This window comes from Thamnophis elegans, chromosome 1, assembly GCF_009769535.1.
Source record: "Thamnophis elegans isolate rThaEle1 chromosome 1, rThaEle1.pri, whole genome shotgun sequence".
Taxonomy (NCBI): domain Eukaryota; kingdom Metazoa; phylum Chordata; class Lepidosauria; order Squamata; family Colubridae; genus Thamnophis; species Thamnophis elegans.
This window is the reverse complement of record NC_045541.1, coordinates 106559216-106576639: the sequence shown is the minus strand read 5'-3', so window position 1 is coordinate 106576639 and position 17424 is coordinate 106559216. Positions and strand designations below refer to the sequence as shown.

The following is a 17424-nucleotide window of genomic DNA, read 5'->3' as shown; positions in this document are numbered from 1 at the left end:
AAACAAGGAAATAAATCAGGAACAGAAGAAACTATCCAAATCGCTGAACCAGAAAGAAAGCTAAAATTATGGGCAACAGAGATGAAGCAAATGAGCTAAATGCAGAAGTTTAACATAAAACTAGAAAAATAATAAAATTAGATTTCACAGAACATGCATGTAAATTTCAAAATTACGTATATTTATCCTTCATACAGTAAAACTGTTCATTGCACTGAATACGAAAAATTACGGAAATACCTAAAAGAAAGGGGCATTCCAAAACACTTGATTCACTTGTACTATTCTATCAGTTTTTCTGTTAAATTTATATATTGAGGCAGTTTTGAGGAACTTTAATTTAGATGAATTGAAAATTGAAATAAAAGCATCTAAGATATCTACCCTATTTTTCAGAGTGTAAGACGCACCAGAGTATACAACACACCAAGGTTTTGAAGAGGCAATTTTTTAAAAAGTAAGTAGGTAGATAGAGGGATAGAAAGGGAGAGAGAAATACGGTAGGTAGGGAGAGTGTGTGTGAAGGTAGGTAGGTAGTGGGATAGAGAGAGATAGATAGATAGATAGATAGATAGATAGATAGATAGATAGATAGATAGATAGATAGATAGACAGACAGACAGACAGACAGACAGAGATAGACAGAGAGAGAGAGAGGGAGATAGATAGATAGATAGATAGATAGATAGATAGATAGATAGATAGATAGAAATACAGTAAATAGATAGGGAGCAAGAGAAAGTAAGTAGGTAGGTAGGTAGAGGGATACAGAGAGAAAGAGAGAAATGCAGTAGGTAGGTAGGGACAAAGAGAGTATGTGTAGGTAGGTAGGTAGGGGATAGAGAGAGAGAAATAGAAAGAGAGAGAGAAATACAGTAGATAGGTAGAGAGAGAGAGAGAGTAGGTAGGTAGATAGAGGGAGAGATAGAGAAAGAGAAATACAGTAGGTAGGTAGGAGGAGAGAGAGAGTAGGTAGGTTGGTAGGTAGAGGGTTAGGGAGAGAGAAATAGAGAGAGAGAGAAATACAGTAGGTAGGTAGGAAGAGAGTAGGTAAACAGGTAGATGTTTCCAGGTGTATTTATCCATGTGCTGGAGAAGGAAATCGCTGACAATCTGCAGCACCTAAGACTTTGTTTCTGCTGCCACAGCACTTGATCAATGTAATTCTCATCAATCAGTTAAAGAGCTTTCCAAAAGGAAAAAAAAAGTTTTTGCACTCTGCAAACCTCCCCAAAACGGCCTGTTTTTTGCCAATATGGGCCCGTGTTTTTTAAAAAGGCATGAATCCCCGGGGGGGGGGGGGGCTTGCAGAGTGCTCCTGCGGGGTTGTGGGGGGCAAAAATGAGCAAAAAAATGGCCTGTTTTTCATGAAATCGTGCCCGTTTTTTGTCAAAAAAAAATTGCATGCATAGCCTTATGGAGGTTTATAGAGTGCTGCTGGGGGCTGAGGGGCGCAAAACAGCAGGTTTTTTACTCATTTCCACTCTCCTCAGCCCCCAGGAGCTCTCTGAAAGCCTCCATAAGACTATGCACGGCCATTTTGGTGAAGGGGGTGGGGTTTCGGGAGGCAAAAAATGCTGTATTCAGTGTATAAGACGCACCCAGATTTTCAGCCTTTTTGAGGAAAAAAGGTGTGTATTATACTCCAAAAAATACAGTAGATGACATTGCTATACTGTAAAAGTGAATAGAATATAAAAGTGAAAGCAGAAATTTAAAAGATGAGATTGCTTCAGAACACCAAAAATAATATATGGTAGTTGTGATGTTAATTGGAAAATCAAAATCAGTAAGGAAATTAATCATTCCAGAACTTTTTCTCAGGTCCATAACTGAATAAACAAAGACCTCAAAGTTAAACAATTGGAGAACTGCAATGACTATCATGGAAATGATTTCAAAAAGCAATGTTTTGATACCAAATGCAGAATAATGAACATGATCATTTTTCCTATAACTACCTACAGTTGCAAAACACAGTTTGAATAATAAGAAAAGAAGATTAAAAAACCAAGACTCCCTCAAATTATGAGTTTGGAGATTATTACCTACATCCCTTGGACAGCAAAAATGAGGAACAAGAAGACCAACATTGAACTAGAAATACCACTGGAATCTAAGATTACCAAGCAGGCTGACTAATTTTGATCATGTCATATATTTGAATTCCTTTCAAAAATCAATTATAGTAGGTACAGTTGAAGAAACTACAAAACAAGACCAGCAAGTAACATCCTTGAGAGGTTCCATCAAGCAAAATACTGCTTTAAACCTAGAAATATTAAATAAAGATGTAAAATATTGGAAAGAATTTAGAATAATCCATAAAGTCTCTGAAAGTTGGATGTGACTGAACAGATGAAAAGAAGCAAGCAGAGGAATCAGTTCAATATGATGGTGCTTTCTGAAATATGAGGCATGCATTTCATCTCAATAAAAATATTTTGATGTTGGTATTTTCTAATATGGTGTACAGTGTTTAAAAAATGAAAATATCTTACTACTCCTAGCAACTAGCAGAATAGTTATAGGTCTCAATCCAGCTATTATGCAAAACTGCCAACAAGTCAGTAATAATGTACATTTCAAATCTCATTTTTATTTCCAGTTTGTGATTCACCATATTTTACCATTAGACAAATGCAAAAATGTAATCTAGATAAAATAACTTGGCTGAGTCTTGATGAAATAAATAAAAATAAAAAGTAAAGCTAGAAATAAAACATACACGTTAAATAGTTTCCTCTAATAGTTGGCAGTTCCAAATAAGCTTACCAAAATCTTCATTTTTATTATCTTTATCCTTTATTAATATTTAAAAGATAATTTAACCCTTTTTCTTCTTATAAACAGCCAAGAGAGAAAGCATGGGTTACAAAATCTTCTTTAGAATATACTCAACGTTTAATTGGCTAAAATATTGTAGAAATAATAAGTTAGAAATGCACCATGTGGGTAGTATTTAACTGGTAGTCTTCTGCAAAGGTTACCACCACCCCCCACCACCACTACAACAACAACAACAATAAAATAATACATAAAGCAAAGGGTGGTCGAGGACTCCTACAAGTAAAACAGACTGTGGAAGAAGAAAAACACAGCTTGAATGATTACATCCAGAAAAGTGAAGAACCAATGATTAAGGAAGTAAATAAAGGAGACTTTTTAAAGACAACTAAGTCAAAAGCTGAATATAAGAAAGAAGTAATTGAGAAGCGAGCTGAAAATTGGAAAAACAAAGCTATGCATAGCCAATACTTGAAAAGTATTGAAGGCAAAGCTGACCAAAAGCTAACTTGGAACTGGTTAAGATCAGGAGCACTGAAATAAGAAACAGAAGGCTTTATTTTGGCAGCTCAAGAACGAGCATTAGCCACAAACTGCATGAAGGCAAAAATCAACATGTTACTACCAACAGCAAATGTTGCCTCTGTAATGAGAAAGACAAGACAGTCAACCACTTGATCAGTGGGTGCAGCAAAATTTCACTAACTGACTACCTACAACCCCATGACCGCATTGCTAAGATCATTCACTGGAAATTGTGCCAGAAGTTTGAATTTGATGACAGCAAAAACCACTGGGAACGTCAGGTTCAGAAGGTTTTAGAGAATGAGAAAGTCAAGATCTTGTGGGACTTCAGAATTCAGATTGACAGGCACTTGGCCCACAACACACCTGACATAACAATAGTTGAAAAGAAAAAAGTATGGTTCGTTGACATTGCAATACCTGGAGATGCACAAATTGAAGATAAACAGCAAGAAAAAAATCACAAAGTACCAGGACTTGCAAATTGAAGTTGAGCGACTGTGGAAAAAGAAATTGTGTGTTGTCCTGATTGTAATTGGAGCCCTTGGAGCAATACCTAAAGGGCTACCTTGCTATTTGGAAATTTTAAATTTATCAGACTTGAACATTCTGATTCTACAAAAAAACCACCCTACTTGGAACAGCTTACATCCTCCGACGTTACCTTAACAGTTCCTTGGTTAGGAGTTGAGCTGTTGAGCTACCAACCAGTCCCAAAGGCTGTGAATCTCACCAAAGATTAACCACATAATAATATAATACATAAACTTATTATAAAAACCACATGACGCAGTCACCAAAATGATTCCTGGAACATCCGTAAAAATTACCATGCACCAGGAATGAAAAACTGAACACAGAATTGAAAATAGTAAAACAAGGGGTTAAAATATTGTAGGATTTCTGGATACAGATTGATGCTCTTGGTTCATAATGCATCAGATATAACTGTGGCTGAAAAAATAAATTATGGGTAATTGATGTGGTAATACCAGGAGATAGTATAATTGAAGGCTAGGAATTGGAAATGATCACAAGTATTAAGATCTAAAAATTAAAAGATTATGGTATAAATTTGCCACTGTGGTCCCAGTGGTTTTGGCATGTTAGGTGCCATACCAAAACCCCTGGATGACACTTAGAAAACCTGTGCATTGACAAAATTTGTATCTGTCAATTGCAAAGAGCCATTCTGCTTGGACTGCACATATATTATGACAATCCAGGTTCTCAAGAAGAACTCAATGCTTTTGAAGGTCAACACCAGCTAAAGAAGTGGCAGCTATGAATTCACATTCTTGTGAACAGATAATATATATAACAAGATTCCTCCAAACCTTTCATACCAAGCCCATATTAGTGCTGGCTGCAAAGAACTGTAATTTAGCAACTTTTAGAGACATCCAGATTCAGTGCATTTCCTATGTGGCCCTTTTTGTATAAATTTATATCTTCATTTAAAAAAATCAAGATATTAGTACTTTTGTTAAAGGAGCCCATCTAAAAAGGGAGTGAAAGGGGAAATAGTCAATATTTGTGACAGCTCACTGCAAGAGCAGGAGAGATCTATTAGTTAATAGATTATATGGCCCTCTGCAATTGAATGGTGACATAGAGAACTTTGATACAGACATCATTTTTAACAATAGTTGATCTTTATGTCTAGTCTCTTTTTTCCTGATTTTTGTCCTAGAAATAGATTTACTGCCCATCTTGACCACTGCAGTGATGTTGCATAAAACAGAACATCCTTTTAGAATGGGCTTGATTAACATGTGTTGGCTACCGATTTGGCAGTGTGCAAAAGAGAGTGTACAACACAAAAAACATTTAAACCAAAACTTTTACAGATAATACACAATCAATACCATGTCTTTAGCCAATGGTTTTTTTTTTCCTTTGAGAATCATTTTATATGGGAAAAATGTAAGGCATTCATTATTCTGGCTTATTAACAAGTTACTGAGTTGTGAAATGAGACCATTAACATAATATTTTGATGATTTCAATAATACCGAAAAGCTAAATAAGTCTAAAGTTCTTAATGAAGTTTAATCATCCAGTTTACATTATTGTTAACTCAATTAAAGATATCTTCACAGAGTTGATTAGCTTAAATTGCATAAAATGTTTCTATTATGTATTCTATTATTCATTTGCAATATGCCCTTTATATGGGTCATCATAAAACAAGGTAAGACAGTATCCTGACTACAGTTAACAATATCTTTGAATACAGTAGCATTTTAATACCCTCCTAAATGTTTGAGAGTCCCAGAAGTCATTAACTATTCCTCCCAGTGGCTGGGGACATGTTACTGAGCCTATTTCCTAAACATTTGGAAGCCATCATGTTGGCTAATTCTTCTTTAGAGTAATGTTTTTAAGGGGGGGGGAACCCTTAATGTCCAGATTGTTACCCAGCCCTCCATATCTTCAATATTGCTAAATATTCCTCAATTCAACTGAATATAAACATATTTATTTTTCCCTATATGATCATTAAACATCACATTCAGTTTATGCCTTGTGTTGGTGCCCTTTGGCAATGACTTTGTGATAGCTGAAACCCTTGTTTCTAATAAGTCTTATAATTTACTTGCCTAGCTGTTAGGCAAGGAAAGAGAAGGGAAAACTTACGTCCTACCAAATGGTGCTGAACTACGACTCTCAAAAGACTCAGTATGTGTCATCAATGGTGAGAAATGTCCTAGGGGTAATTCAGCAACATCTGGAGGACCACTGATTCACTTCTCCTTGCATAAATCCTCTCCGTGATAAAATTTAAAAGCAGCGTATTCATATTCTGTCTGCAAATACTTACAAAAAAAAGGAGGTTGAAAAGGAAAAGAAAATATTTTGTGACTTTCAGGCAGCCTGATGCCATCTTTCTTCTTCTTCTTCTTCTTTTTCTTCAGACCTAGGAAGTAGAAGGAACTAGATGAGTGGCCATCTTTGATATTATTTTGCTCTTTTCATCCACCCCTATTGCACATCAGATATGCCAACTAACTCAACATAAGATTCACATTGTCTTTCCTTTTTGGTATTTGTTTTCCAATAGATGGCTTGATCTGTTAAAAGGAAATGTTCTTATGTTTCTCCTATTCAAAATTTGAAAGAAAGAAAAGAAGGAAGGAAGGAAGGAAGGAAGGAAGGAAGGAAGGAAGGAAGCCTTCCAACCGTACACAAACACAAATGAAACAGCTGTGCAACATGCTTTATAGTTTGTGTTGATATTTCAAAGTTGGAGACCAATGCTGAATAGAGACAATGTGCATTTGCCTCATCTAGTCAATCATCAGAGACTTTCATTTTCTTTCATGACTCACCAAAAACTTACTTTTTCCGTAATGTTTCCGTAAAGCTGTTAAAATAGGAAATCAGCTGGCAATTCTCATGACCCGTATTGAGCAACTAAAATCTGACAACATCCTTAATGACCTTCCACAACAATGCAACAGGAAATAAAACATGACAGTCTTAAGAGCAGCTAGTCCTTCAACCTGCAACAGATCAGCTCAGAGCTTCCTTGTGAGAGATAGCAATTCAGCAAAGGATAGTGGAATAAAGCCAGATATTCTGCCCCGTCTAAAACCTGCTTCTAATCCTGTTAGGTTATTTAGGTCAATACCAAGATCAGAATGGAATTGGAACATCTTTCTCCCCAGGCACTAGCACATTGTAGTATCTTACACATTATCTTATATACTACATTACATACTATGTATTATACTCCAAATTAAGGAGGAAAATATTTTCACAGGATAAAGAAATGGAATCACATTACTGAGAGTAGCTGAGTGAAGCATGAATGCAGATAAGTTGCTGTAGGGTATGGTCAGCCTGTTTTCTAAAATTGGTATTTTCTATCTTAAGCATTTCAGAAACAGCTATTCTTCTTTCCAAGATAAATAAGGGGAGGGGGAGGAAGGCAACTTAGGAAACATTTTCTTAAATTTAAATTATATACACATTGCAAAAAAAGGTAATTGTTCCATGTATTTTAGTAGTGTAAGTATAACTGCTATTTATACAAGCAGAATTTGGTTGGGAGTTAGGCATCCACTCAAGATACTGCTTGGGCAAAATTTAAGTGAAGTTTGCAAATGCCACATTCAAGAATCATCTTCCAAGCAGAAACCCTTCAGCAAAAACCCTAAGCTCCCAGCATTTTTAACTAGCAGGAACAACAGCTTGGAAATCTGGGAATTGAAGCTCCAACATATCTGGAGGATGCAAGGTTGAGCATCAAAATGGTTTCCCATAGAAGATGGCATAATAGGTTATTTTATTTAGGACAATGCTAAGGCAATGCAGGATTTCTAGACCTATTTAACTCAATACTTGGGAGTTCACACTATCATGCACATCTTGTTCATTTGGGCTTTATCAGAAAATAGATTTTTTTTCCTGTAGATGCAAATTCACAATCTATTCATTCCAATTTTGTAATATAAAACTCAGCCTTCTTTTTAGAAAAGCATACATCAATAAGACCAAACACATAGCATGTTTTGCTGCTCCACCTCTTTCTTCCTCCACTGCCTCAGCTTCCAAATAGCCTACTGAAAGAAGTGTAAAAAGATACTGTGGGAAAGAGAGAGAAGGGTATGAGGATATTTCCAGTTTTTTTTTTCAATGGAAAAAAAATAAAAGAATTTCGAAAGCCACTGCTGAATAGCTCCTCACGAACCCCAGGGAAATCCATCAGACAAAGCTACCGCAAACTGAATCAGCACTGCATTATTAGTTCAAATTCCTGTTTCACATATTAATGCCCAGCTATCATGTCCTGCAACATGCACAATATTATAAGTACAAAAGGCCAACTTTGGACTTCATGCACAAAAATTGGTATAAGCATCTGCCCTAGACCACACTCAACTCAGCTATAATCTGAAACTTTCCTAAACAGAGTTAAAACTTAATGTATCTTTAACAAACCATATTATCTTTAGCCCTAAGTTATTGAAAGAACCATCACAAATCTGTATCACCAGAATTTCACAGGTTCTTTTAACTATACTCAATTTACTGGGCTCCATACCCAAAAGAGCCAACAACACAGGTCCCTAAATACACACAAGCAAGCATTCACAGCTATATTCACTACTTACCCCTACTCCACTCTTGGCCACTACTATTACTACTGCTATTCCAACTACTTCTCGTGAGTCCTATTATTCCTACTAGAGAAAATTATCTCTTTCTAGCTACTTCAGGCTGATTTACTTCTACACACAAACACCTCCTTGCCTCTCCTGTCTTTCACACACCACAATGCTCGCTCAGCACAGCACATTGTCCTGCGCACTGGGGAAAGGCTTAAACAGACAGGACAACAACAGCACAGGTGCTGGCTATTTTCTGGGTAGCTTGCTCTTTCTCACCCAGAATCAGTGATATTATCGATCCATCAATGAACAATACCATTGTTTATATATGTATGTATGTATGTATGTATGTATGTATGTATGTATGTATGTATGTATGTATAGCTGATGAGAGCTAAATAGCTTGAAATAGATCTATACTAGTCTCCTTTTATTTATTTATCAGCACAAATATAACAAATATTTATTTATTTATTTATTTATTTATTTATTTATTTATTTATTTATTTATTTATTTATTTATTTATTACTGGGGTGGAGTCTATAACACAACTACTCTTCTATATACAAACTATTGTTGGCCCTCCCATGTGAGAGGTACAGTATTCTGCAGGAGCCAATCTGGGTTGGCCGCCGGGACCAAAGATTTAGTCTTCCATGCTTTCAGTCTCATTCTGGAGCTCATCCTCAGACAACTTCTCTCTACCAGAATGTGTTCCACAACATTCCTGCAACATTATCCAGGGATGTATATGTTTGCCTTCATTCAGTATATGCTTACATGCTCAAATAAGAGATTCACAAAAGCTATAGTTGAAAAAAACTAAACAGAGAAACCACTGCACAAAGGAATTTACCTTTCTCAAAGTAATTATTTTTATGATGGGAGCCTCACATTTCTTATAATTATATCCTTTACTGTGAAAACTGTATTCCATTCAAGAAGGGAAATACCATCTCTTGCCACTAAATGATTGGAAACCTTTAATTGCTCTTATATGTGTGCACACATAAATACACACATTGATTTTCCATTCAGAAAGATTGTTCCCTGTGTTAATAAAAACTCATTTTTGTTGTTCTAATTTTCAAGCCCATAATATCTGCTTATCCCAGTAATCCTTTGGGAATGTTATTCAGCTGGGCCAGTGGGAAAACAGCTATCTGAAACTCCACAAGTACGCAATATTTCATACAGTATGTGCATATGTTAGGTACTCTCAAGAATAAATTACTACATGAAAGGATCGTCTGAGCTTGTGCTGTACCTACCCATTGTGCTCATGGCATTTCTCTTTTTTCTGCAATTATATATATAGTAGGACAACCCTCATGGCCTTCCGTAAGAGCCTAAGGACCTGGGTCTGTCAGTTAGCTTGAGGCTCCAAAGACAAGATTTATAAACATAACTTTAACTCCAATCTCTTTAATCAAGCTATTTTTTAAAAAAAGTTAGGGAAGAAAAGCAACTAAATGAGTAAGTATGGTGATCTTTTGAATAAGCCTTCTATATACTTTCCTCATACCTGCAGCAAACTAATAAGCAGTGGCAGAATTAATAATCACCTTGTTTACTAATGGGAGTCAACCCATCCCTGGGGGCAATCAGCCAGGAAGTTTGTAGCTACCAATCAGATTAGGCTTGTCAAATAAAAGTCAAAATGAAATATCCGAAGATGGGTTTACGCGGCTCCAGTACATCACCATTTTGTAATTAAAAGTACACCACATCGGAACTGTTTCATCATCTACCAATGAAACCTCGCAGTTAAATCAGTTGCAAAAATGAATTATGCCAAATATTCAGGAATTTTGAAGCTGGAGAGATTTTTTAGTTTGAATTAACTGGATTTCATATTTGTAAGTTGAGTTCTAAATGCAGAAGGCACAATGCCTGTAACAGCGTGGCACCAGGAGGAAACAACAGAGATCATAACTGCTATTCTAAACTCCAGTTCCTACAAGCCACTTTCTTTTGTGCAAGAAAATGAATTTTGCAGAATTGCATGCAAAATTAGGCACCTGGTCAAATTGTATTCACCACTGAATCTCTGAAAGAATAGAATCTGACACAATCTATATAAGGGACAGAGTTAAACACCACAAATTTGAATGTATACTTAAGTTCAGCTGTTTACAGCTAGAAATAAGAATACAGCAGGTGAAGAATTTAGACACTCTTTCAGTTAATATTCTGCAACAACTCTTTTACAGAAAAAACAATTTCAAATGTCCCAAAGGTGCTTTTTCAAGTGTCAAAAGCACCTTTGGGACAACCATGACCAAATCTCCATAGACATTTAATAATTTCCAATCTATTTCTGAAATAAACCAGAAACTTTCTATTCATTTATTTTATTTCTTGCAACCTTTTATTTGCAGTACTGTTCTTAGAACACTTGCATGCACTGTGTCCACATTTTTCCAAGATCATGCCTTTATTTTTACTCAACTGTAGCCCTATACAATTCCCTGTATCTGAATTATTTCTCCTGCTGTTTCATGGTAATGACTTCTCCATTCATTCTTCAGGTAGCACCTGAAGTGTGTAAGCTTGAGATGTTCAACTGAATGTAGAATAGCTTTCAGAATGTCATGGGTGTGGAAGGGGATTCATATAAATGCCTTTGTATAATTAATGTCTTCTTTATGGCTTCTCTGCTAATTAGGGTAAATAATGTTTCCAAAAAGCACATAAATACATTTTTTTAAAAGCTAAGGAACTTATGACAAAAAAAAAAGATAAGAGATTTATTATAGCATAAGGACTTTATCCCCTGCCCTACAGGGACATGGTGGGTCAGTAGCTAAGATGCTGAACGTGTTTATCAGAAAGGTCAGCAGTTCGGCAGTTCAAATTCCCAGTGTCGCGTAACAGAGTGAGTTCTCATTACTTGTCCCAGCTTCTGCCAACCTAGCAATTTGAAAGCACGTAAAAATGCAAGTAGAAAAATAGGAACCATCTTGGTGGGAAGGTAATAGCGTTTCATGAGCCTTCAGCATTTAGTCATGCCAGCCACATGACTACGGAGATGTCTTCAAACAGTGCTGACTCTTCAGCTTTGAAATGAAGATGAGCACCACCACCTAGAGTTGGGAACGACTAGCACATATGTGCGAGGGGAACCATTACCTTTACAGATACAATAGCTTCAGCTAGAAGCATAATCTTCATTTACAATAAAAAAAAGAAATAAAAGGTCCCATTGGCACTAAAGAATGATGTTCATAGCACTCCAGACACATATTTCAATTCCTAATAATCTATAGCAGGGAGGGCTACCAGGACCACTACCAGGCCATAGTCCAGTGGGAATCGGGCCCTCAAAGTGGTGGGTGAGCATGCAAAGCATCATTCAGGCATGCACAGGATTTAGGTTTCATGCATGAAACTATTCCCTCCTCCCCCATTGCTGAAATTGTGAACGCTACCGCCGCCACCAGGCCACTGAACCAAAAGGGTTGGGGACTCCTGAGCTACAGTATAAATCTGGTAATATTTCTAATATTTATAGAATAAATGCAAAAGAATGGATTCACTTCTTTGCCAAAGTAAATCCCCCAGTCTTTGTACAAAGCAAGCTGAACAGAGACTCAAGGAGAGGAACCAGTTTTGCATATGGGAAGCAGATATGAAGAACTAGTTTCTTTTGCATGAAGTTGTTCAGCCAAGAGTCATTGAACTAAAAAAAACAAAAACAGTTGACAAAGAAAGATTGGGAATGAATAATACTTATCATTCTTCATAGCTAATGTTATTCTCATAGATAATGTGTCACAAATGGAAAATTTGGCTGTATAATGTTATAGTATAGGTTTGTATATATTTTTTTCCTCTAGAAAATTTTAATTCCTAAGTCCCAATCATACTGAAAGATCTTTCACACACTATCATTCCAGTGAGCTGCTAAGTTAACAGTGAATCTGGACTGCACTAAAGAAAAGGATGATAACAGACTATTTTCTCTTTGCAAGTGGAACAATGTCTTGATCAAAAAATTCTATTTACTGTATATACTCGAGTATAAGCCTAGTTTTTCAGCCCACTTTTTGGGCTGAAAAAAGCCGCCTCGGCTTATACTCGAGTCAGTGAAAAATTTGCCCGAAATGGAGGAGAAAAAGGGGCGGGGCCATGCCGCTGGGTGACACTCGTGAATGGCCCAGTGCCCCTGTGAGTTTCCCCTCCCTCTGTGTCAGTTTGCCGCGCAGCGCGCACCGCACCATCCCCCCTCCTCACGTTCTAATGTAATGCAGGGCTGTCTTACGATTCCCCTTCCTCCCCCTCCTGCCGCTCTGCAACGATGTCCCCCCTCCTCCTTGTTATGGCAAGCAGCCACATAGCGATGTCCCACCTCCTCTGGTACAGTGATCCAATGATAGGAATCACTGTGCCGTGTGTCATAGGAGGCGGGACATCGCTCCCGCGGCTGCACGGGACATCATCATCACAGCGGGACATCAGCATCATGAGGTGAGTGAAGTATTTCATTGAATACACCGCTAGTTTACTGTTTTTCTTTGAAATAAATATTCAAAAACATTATTGGTATCTATTTTTATTTTTGAAATTTACCGGTAGCTGCTGCATTTCCCACCCTAGGCTTATACTCGAGTCAATAACTTTTCCAGTTTTTTGTGGTAAAATTGGGTGCCTCGGCTTATATTCGGGTCGGCCTATACTCGAGTATACGGTAAGTATTATAAAAATGCAAACTTGAGTTATATTGTTCCTGCCCTGAACTGGAATCTTTCCGCACCCAGAATACATATTTTCACTGCTGCCTACCCACGCCTAGATACATAACCTCTTGGAAACTCCCTCATGCCAATTATTAGACAGAGACAAATAGACAGACAGACAGAAAGGCAAAGCTGTGAATCCACAGTATATTCTCCTTAGAACAGGAAATAGGGTTCATGCCCAGAGTATATTTAAAGTAATATGCACCAATCTTATAATCATGTTGGCAGACAATTTGCTGCCCCTCTCCCCCTACCGATTCTTATCTTGCAACAGGAAGAATCAAATTGTGGTGTTTGGATAAATCGATAAAAGAGACTAGTTGATTTTTCCTGGCTTCCTCCCACCAGTAAAATAGTACCAGCTGTTACAAAAACAACCAAGTTAAAAAAAGAACAGCAAACAAACAAACAAATTTCCAATCACTTTTCTTAAATGGTTTGAGATTGAAGCAATCCTAGGAAGCTGAATAGACCAGCAGATTTAACAAAAGTAGGAAAACATGCTTCCCACAGCTGATCAGGCCAAAGAAGGAGAGAGTGAATAGAATAGGGCAGCTTTTTCAGAGCCCCAAAACTGCTGATCTTGAGGATTTCCAAATAAATTCTTACCATGTTTGCCAGTCTCATTAGCTGATCCCCAAACTGAGGGGAGGAGAGAGGAAGCTGAAGGAACAAGTAGAAGGAATGTGGGACTCAATATTAAAGAGTTTTCCACTGCAGTACAATATCAAAAAGGGTGATGCAGCAAAAAAAAAAAAAAAAAGGTTTTCCCATTGCATTGTGCAACCTCTCTGCCCTATGACATTGTCAGCTAAACAACATTTGTTGCATTGAGCAGCTGCTGAAAAGCAAGGGAAAACAGTGAATGATTCTTCAGAAAAGAGTCACCAACCACATTACACAACTCATGGGAAGCCTGTCAGTCTATTTTTAAACATGGGTCGAGCACTTTTAACCTAACAGCTGATAGGGTAACTTGGATTGCACTAGATTGCCCCAATGTACAGAACTGAGATTGCCCCAATGTACAGCCCTGCTCCTGGGTGTATCATCTGTTAAGTGGGCTACTTTCTCAACAGCATTAAATCAGTGGGAGGAAGTTTCTCTCCTGTGACATTGCATAGTTGTTTTACAGAAAACCCAATTTGAAAGAACCAATTTTCCTGCTCTGCAAAACAAAATAGCCCTAGAGGACAGGGCTCAGAATGGAATGGGTATGCCATCATCAGACTAACTAGCTAATAGAACCTAGACCCATTGGGGCTTCATCTTACTATGCCAATGATGGATCAGTAAAAGCATGTCAGGTTGCAACCACTGTAAAAAATGTGTGAGACGGTAAAGCATTACTTATTATTATGAGCCTTGGTGGCTAGACTGCAGTACTGCAGGCTACTTTGCTGACTGCCAGCTGACTGCAATTTGGCAGTTCAGATCCCAGCAGGCTCAAGGTTGACACAACCTTCCATCCTTCCAAGATGGATAAAATGAGGACCCAAATTGTTGGGGGCAATAAGCTGACTCTGTAAACTGCTTAGAGAGGGCTGTAAGCACTGTGAAGCGGTATGTAAGTCTAAATGCTATTGCTACTTTAACACTGTGGTGGCACAATGGTTAGAAGGCAGTACTGCAAACTGCTTCTGCTGACTGCCAGCACTTCGGCAGTTCAATCCTCACCAGCTCAAGGTTGACTCAAGGTTGTTTTTTTGTGTAATTTTTAAAAAAAATAAAAAATAATTAATCACCTTGAAACTTGATGCACAAGTTGGGATTTTCTTCATTTAATTCTCCAGAATTAATATTCTCTAGAGTTTAATTGCCTTGCTGATGGTAACAAATTTTTGTTTTGCTCAAACAAGGCACATAAGCCACACAGAACCGAGGCAGAAGATTGCATTTTCACATTTCCATCCTTCCGAGGTCGGTAAAATGAGGAGCAAGATTGTTGGGGCCAATATTGTGACTATGTAAACCACTCAGAGAGCGCTGTAAAGCTCTGTGGATAACTATATAAGTCTAAGTGCTATTGCTATTAACAGAGATATAGCTAAGGATGACTTAATGTTGCCTCAGGCATGGGCTGAAGAACATATGACTGAAACACCAGGAGGACACAGCTGGAAGATACTTCATACAGTGGTTTGATGCAAGTAAGTAAGGGCTCTGTCGAAGATCTTGAGCATCAAATATCAATGGCTTTATCATACGTAAAAAGAGAAAAGGTTTTTTCCTATGGGTTAAACTATGTAGGCTACCTAGAAACAGTCAATATGAAAAATCGTACAGGGATAAGACCATTATTTTTCAGTTCGTCAACCCAGTATAATTACCTACTGAATTATAGCAAGATAATGCTGGCATAATTACAGTATACAAAGCTGGGGAATGGTGGAAGTTATCCAGACAGTTACAAAACATAGGAAAATGTTTTGTAGTTCTCTGGGAATGCACAGCTGAAGCATCCCTAAATTAAAATGGACCAGTACACTTCACTGAGTTTATTCAGATTATTCTAATAGGGAGGAGGGATTTTTGAATAAGACTTTTTATTGAAAATTCTTCAAAGAACATAAAAACCTAAACTAAGCTAACCTACACTAAGAAAAAGTAAAGTAAGAAAAAGAAGAAGGGAGGGGACAAAAAAAAGTACAGAGAGAAAGAATAAAAAGAAACAGAAACAGCTTCCAATTTCCTTTCCAGCAAATATATATAGAATTACATCTATCTTTCACTGCATGGTTACAAAAGAAGTCACTTTTTTCCTACTTTCCAGTTTTTTCTAATCATCAAAACCACAAATCATAAGTACATTTTTCCCCATTTTATGCAAAAAGACCAGGTTTCCAATCAAGCATAAATGTAGATATTAATTCTTCTCTAATCATATTCACCAATAATTCCTCCATTGTGGATAGTGTTGAACTTTTTTCATTTTTGAGCATGTAATCATCTCACTGCAGTTATTTTAAAAAATGTCCCATGATGGCTTTTTTTTGTAGTTCCTTACCCATTAGCTTCAAAGAAAAGTTTCTGGTTTCAATTGTACTTTAACCTTTAAAATCTTCCAATTTAATACTCACAATTCATAAATTCTTCATTTAATCCTCCAGAATTAATATTGTCAAGAATTTAATTGCTTCACTGAGGGTAACAATTTTTTGTGTGCTCAAAAAAGCACGTAAGCCACACAGAACCCAGTCAGAAGACTGTATTTTCACTTCCTACTATAGAATGTTCTACATAGTTGATAACCATTATGTTGACTATGTGATCTGGTTTAAACATATGCACAAAAGCTTAAACCCAAGAGGTAATTTGTTTGCTCCATTTCCTTAACTACTATTGTAACATTAAAAGGCTTATTTCGTTTCGTTCGTTTCGTTTCGTTTACATTTATTTATAGGCCGCCCTTTTCCCTGAGGGGACTCAGGGCGGCTTACAATCAAACCCTTGAAACACCCATAGCACATTGAATCCTCCAATTTACTGTTGCCAATGCACTGGAAAATCCCAATGTGACTTGTCCACTGACAAGTTTCAAGTTGATTAATTAATTTTTATTTAAAGAAGTGTTTTTACAAAGTAAAAACAATGCATATTTTAACAGAAAAGAAAGGAAAAGTGGCAAGTAAACAGAAATGAAAGAAAAAAGACCAAGAAAGAAAAAAACAAAAAGATATTCCATACATTAGAATTGTCAAATAACAGAGTTGGAGGGGAACTTGGAGGTCTTTTAGTCCAACCCTTTGTTCAAGCAGGAAAACCTATACCATTCCAGACAAGTGGCTGCCAGTCTCTTTTTACATCAATTTAGATAGATAGATAGATAGATAGATAGATAGATAGATAGATAGATAGATAGATAGATAGATAGATAGATAGATAGAGAGATAGAGAGATAGAGAGATAGAGATAGATATATGTTCGATTCCCAGGAAGGGTATGGCTAGCTGATGAGAGCTAAATAGTTTGAAATAGATCTATACTAGTCTCCCTTTATTTATTTATCAGCACAAATGCAACACAAATGTAACAAAGGCAACAGTAAAAATAATGGCTTTCTGTTGTGATGGTCTCTTGTGACGAGCCGATAGACAGAGAAAGGAAGCAGTATGCTTCCTCCCATATTTGGGCATACCAGGGGTTCTGATACAATAACATACATACATACATACATACATACATACATACATACATACATACATACATACATACAATCTTTAAGATTATATCATGGGTCCCTTCTTTCCAC

At 37.0% G+C, this 17424-nt stretch overlaps 1 protein-coding gene across 3 annotated transcripts in view; it reads right to left on the bottom strand.

Moving 5' to 3' along the window:
- CD82 (CD82 molecule) overlaps positions 1 to 17424 on the bottom strand; it is a 72894-nt gene that overhangs the window by 31931 nt on the left and 23539 nt on the right. The window contains exons 2-3 of one of the 3 annotated variants that reach the window (XM_032226411.1): positions 6137 to 6232; positions 3378 to 3380 (exon numbers count right to left, since the gene is read on the bottom strand). In XM_032226411.1, coding sequence (XP_032082302.1) covers positions 3378 to 3380; positions 6137 to 6199 — 66 coding nt within the window. In that variant the 5' untranslated portion in view covers positions 6200 to 6232. Of the gene's footprint in view, positions 1 to 3173; positions 3176 to 3377; positions 3381 to 6136; positions 6233 to 17424 lie in introns of all 3 variants that reach the window. The other 2 variants (XM_032226403.1, XM_032226419.1) reach the window with 2 other exon arrangements.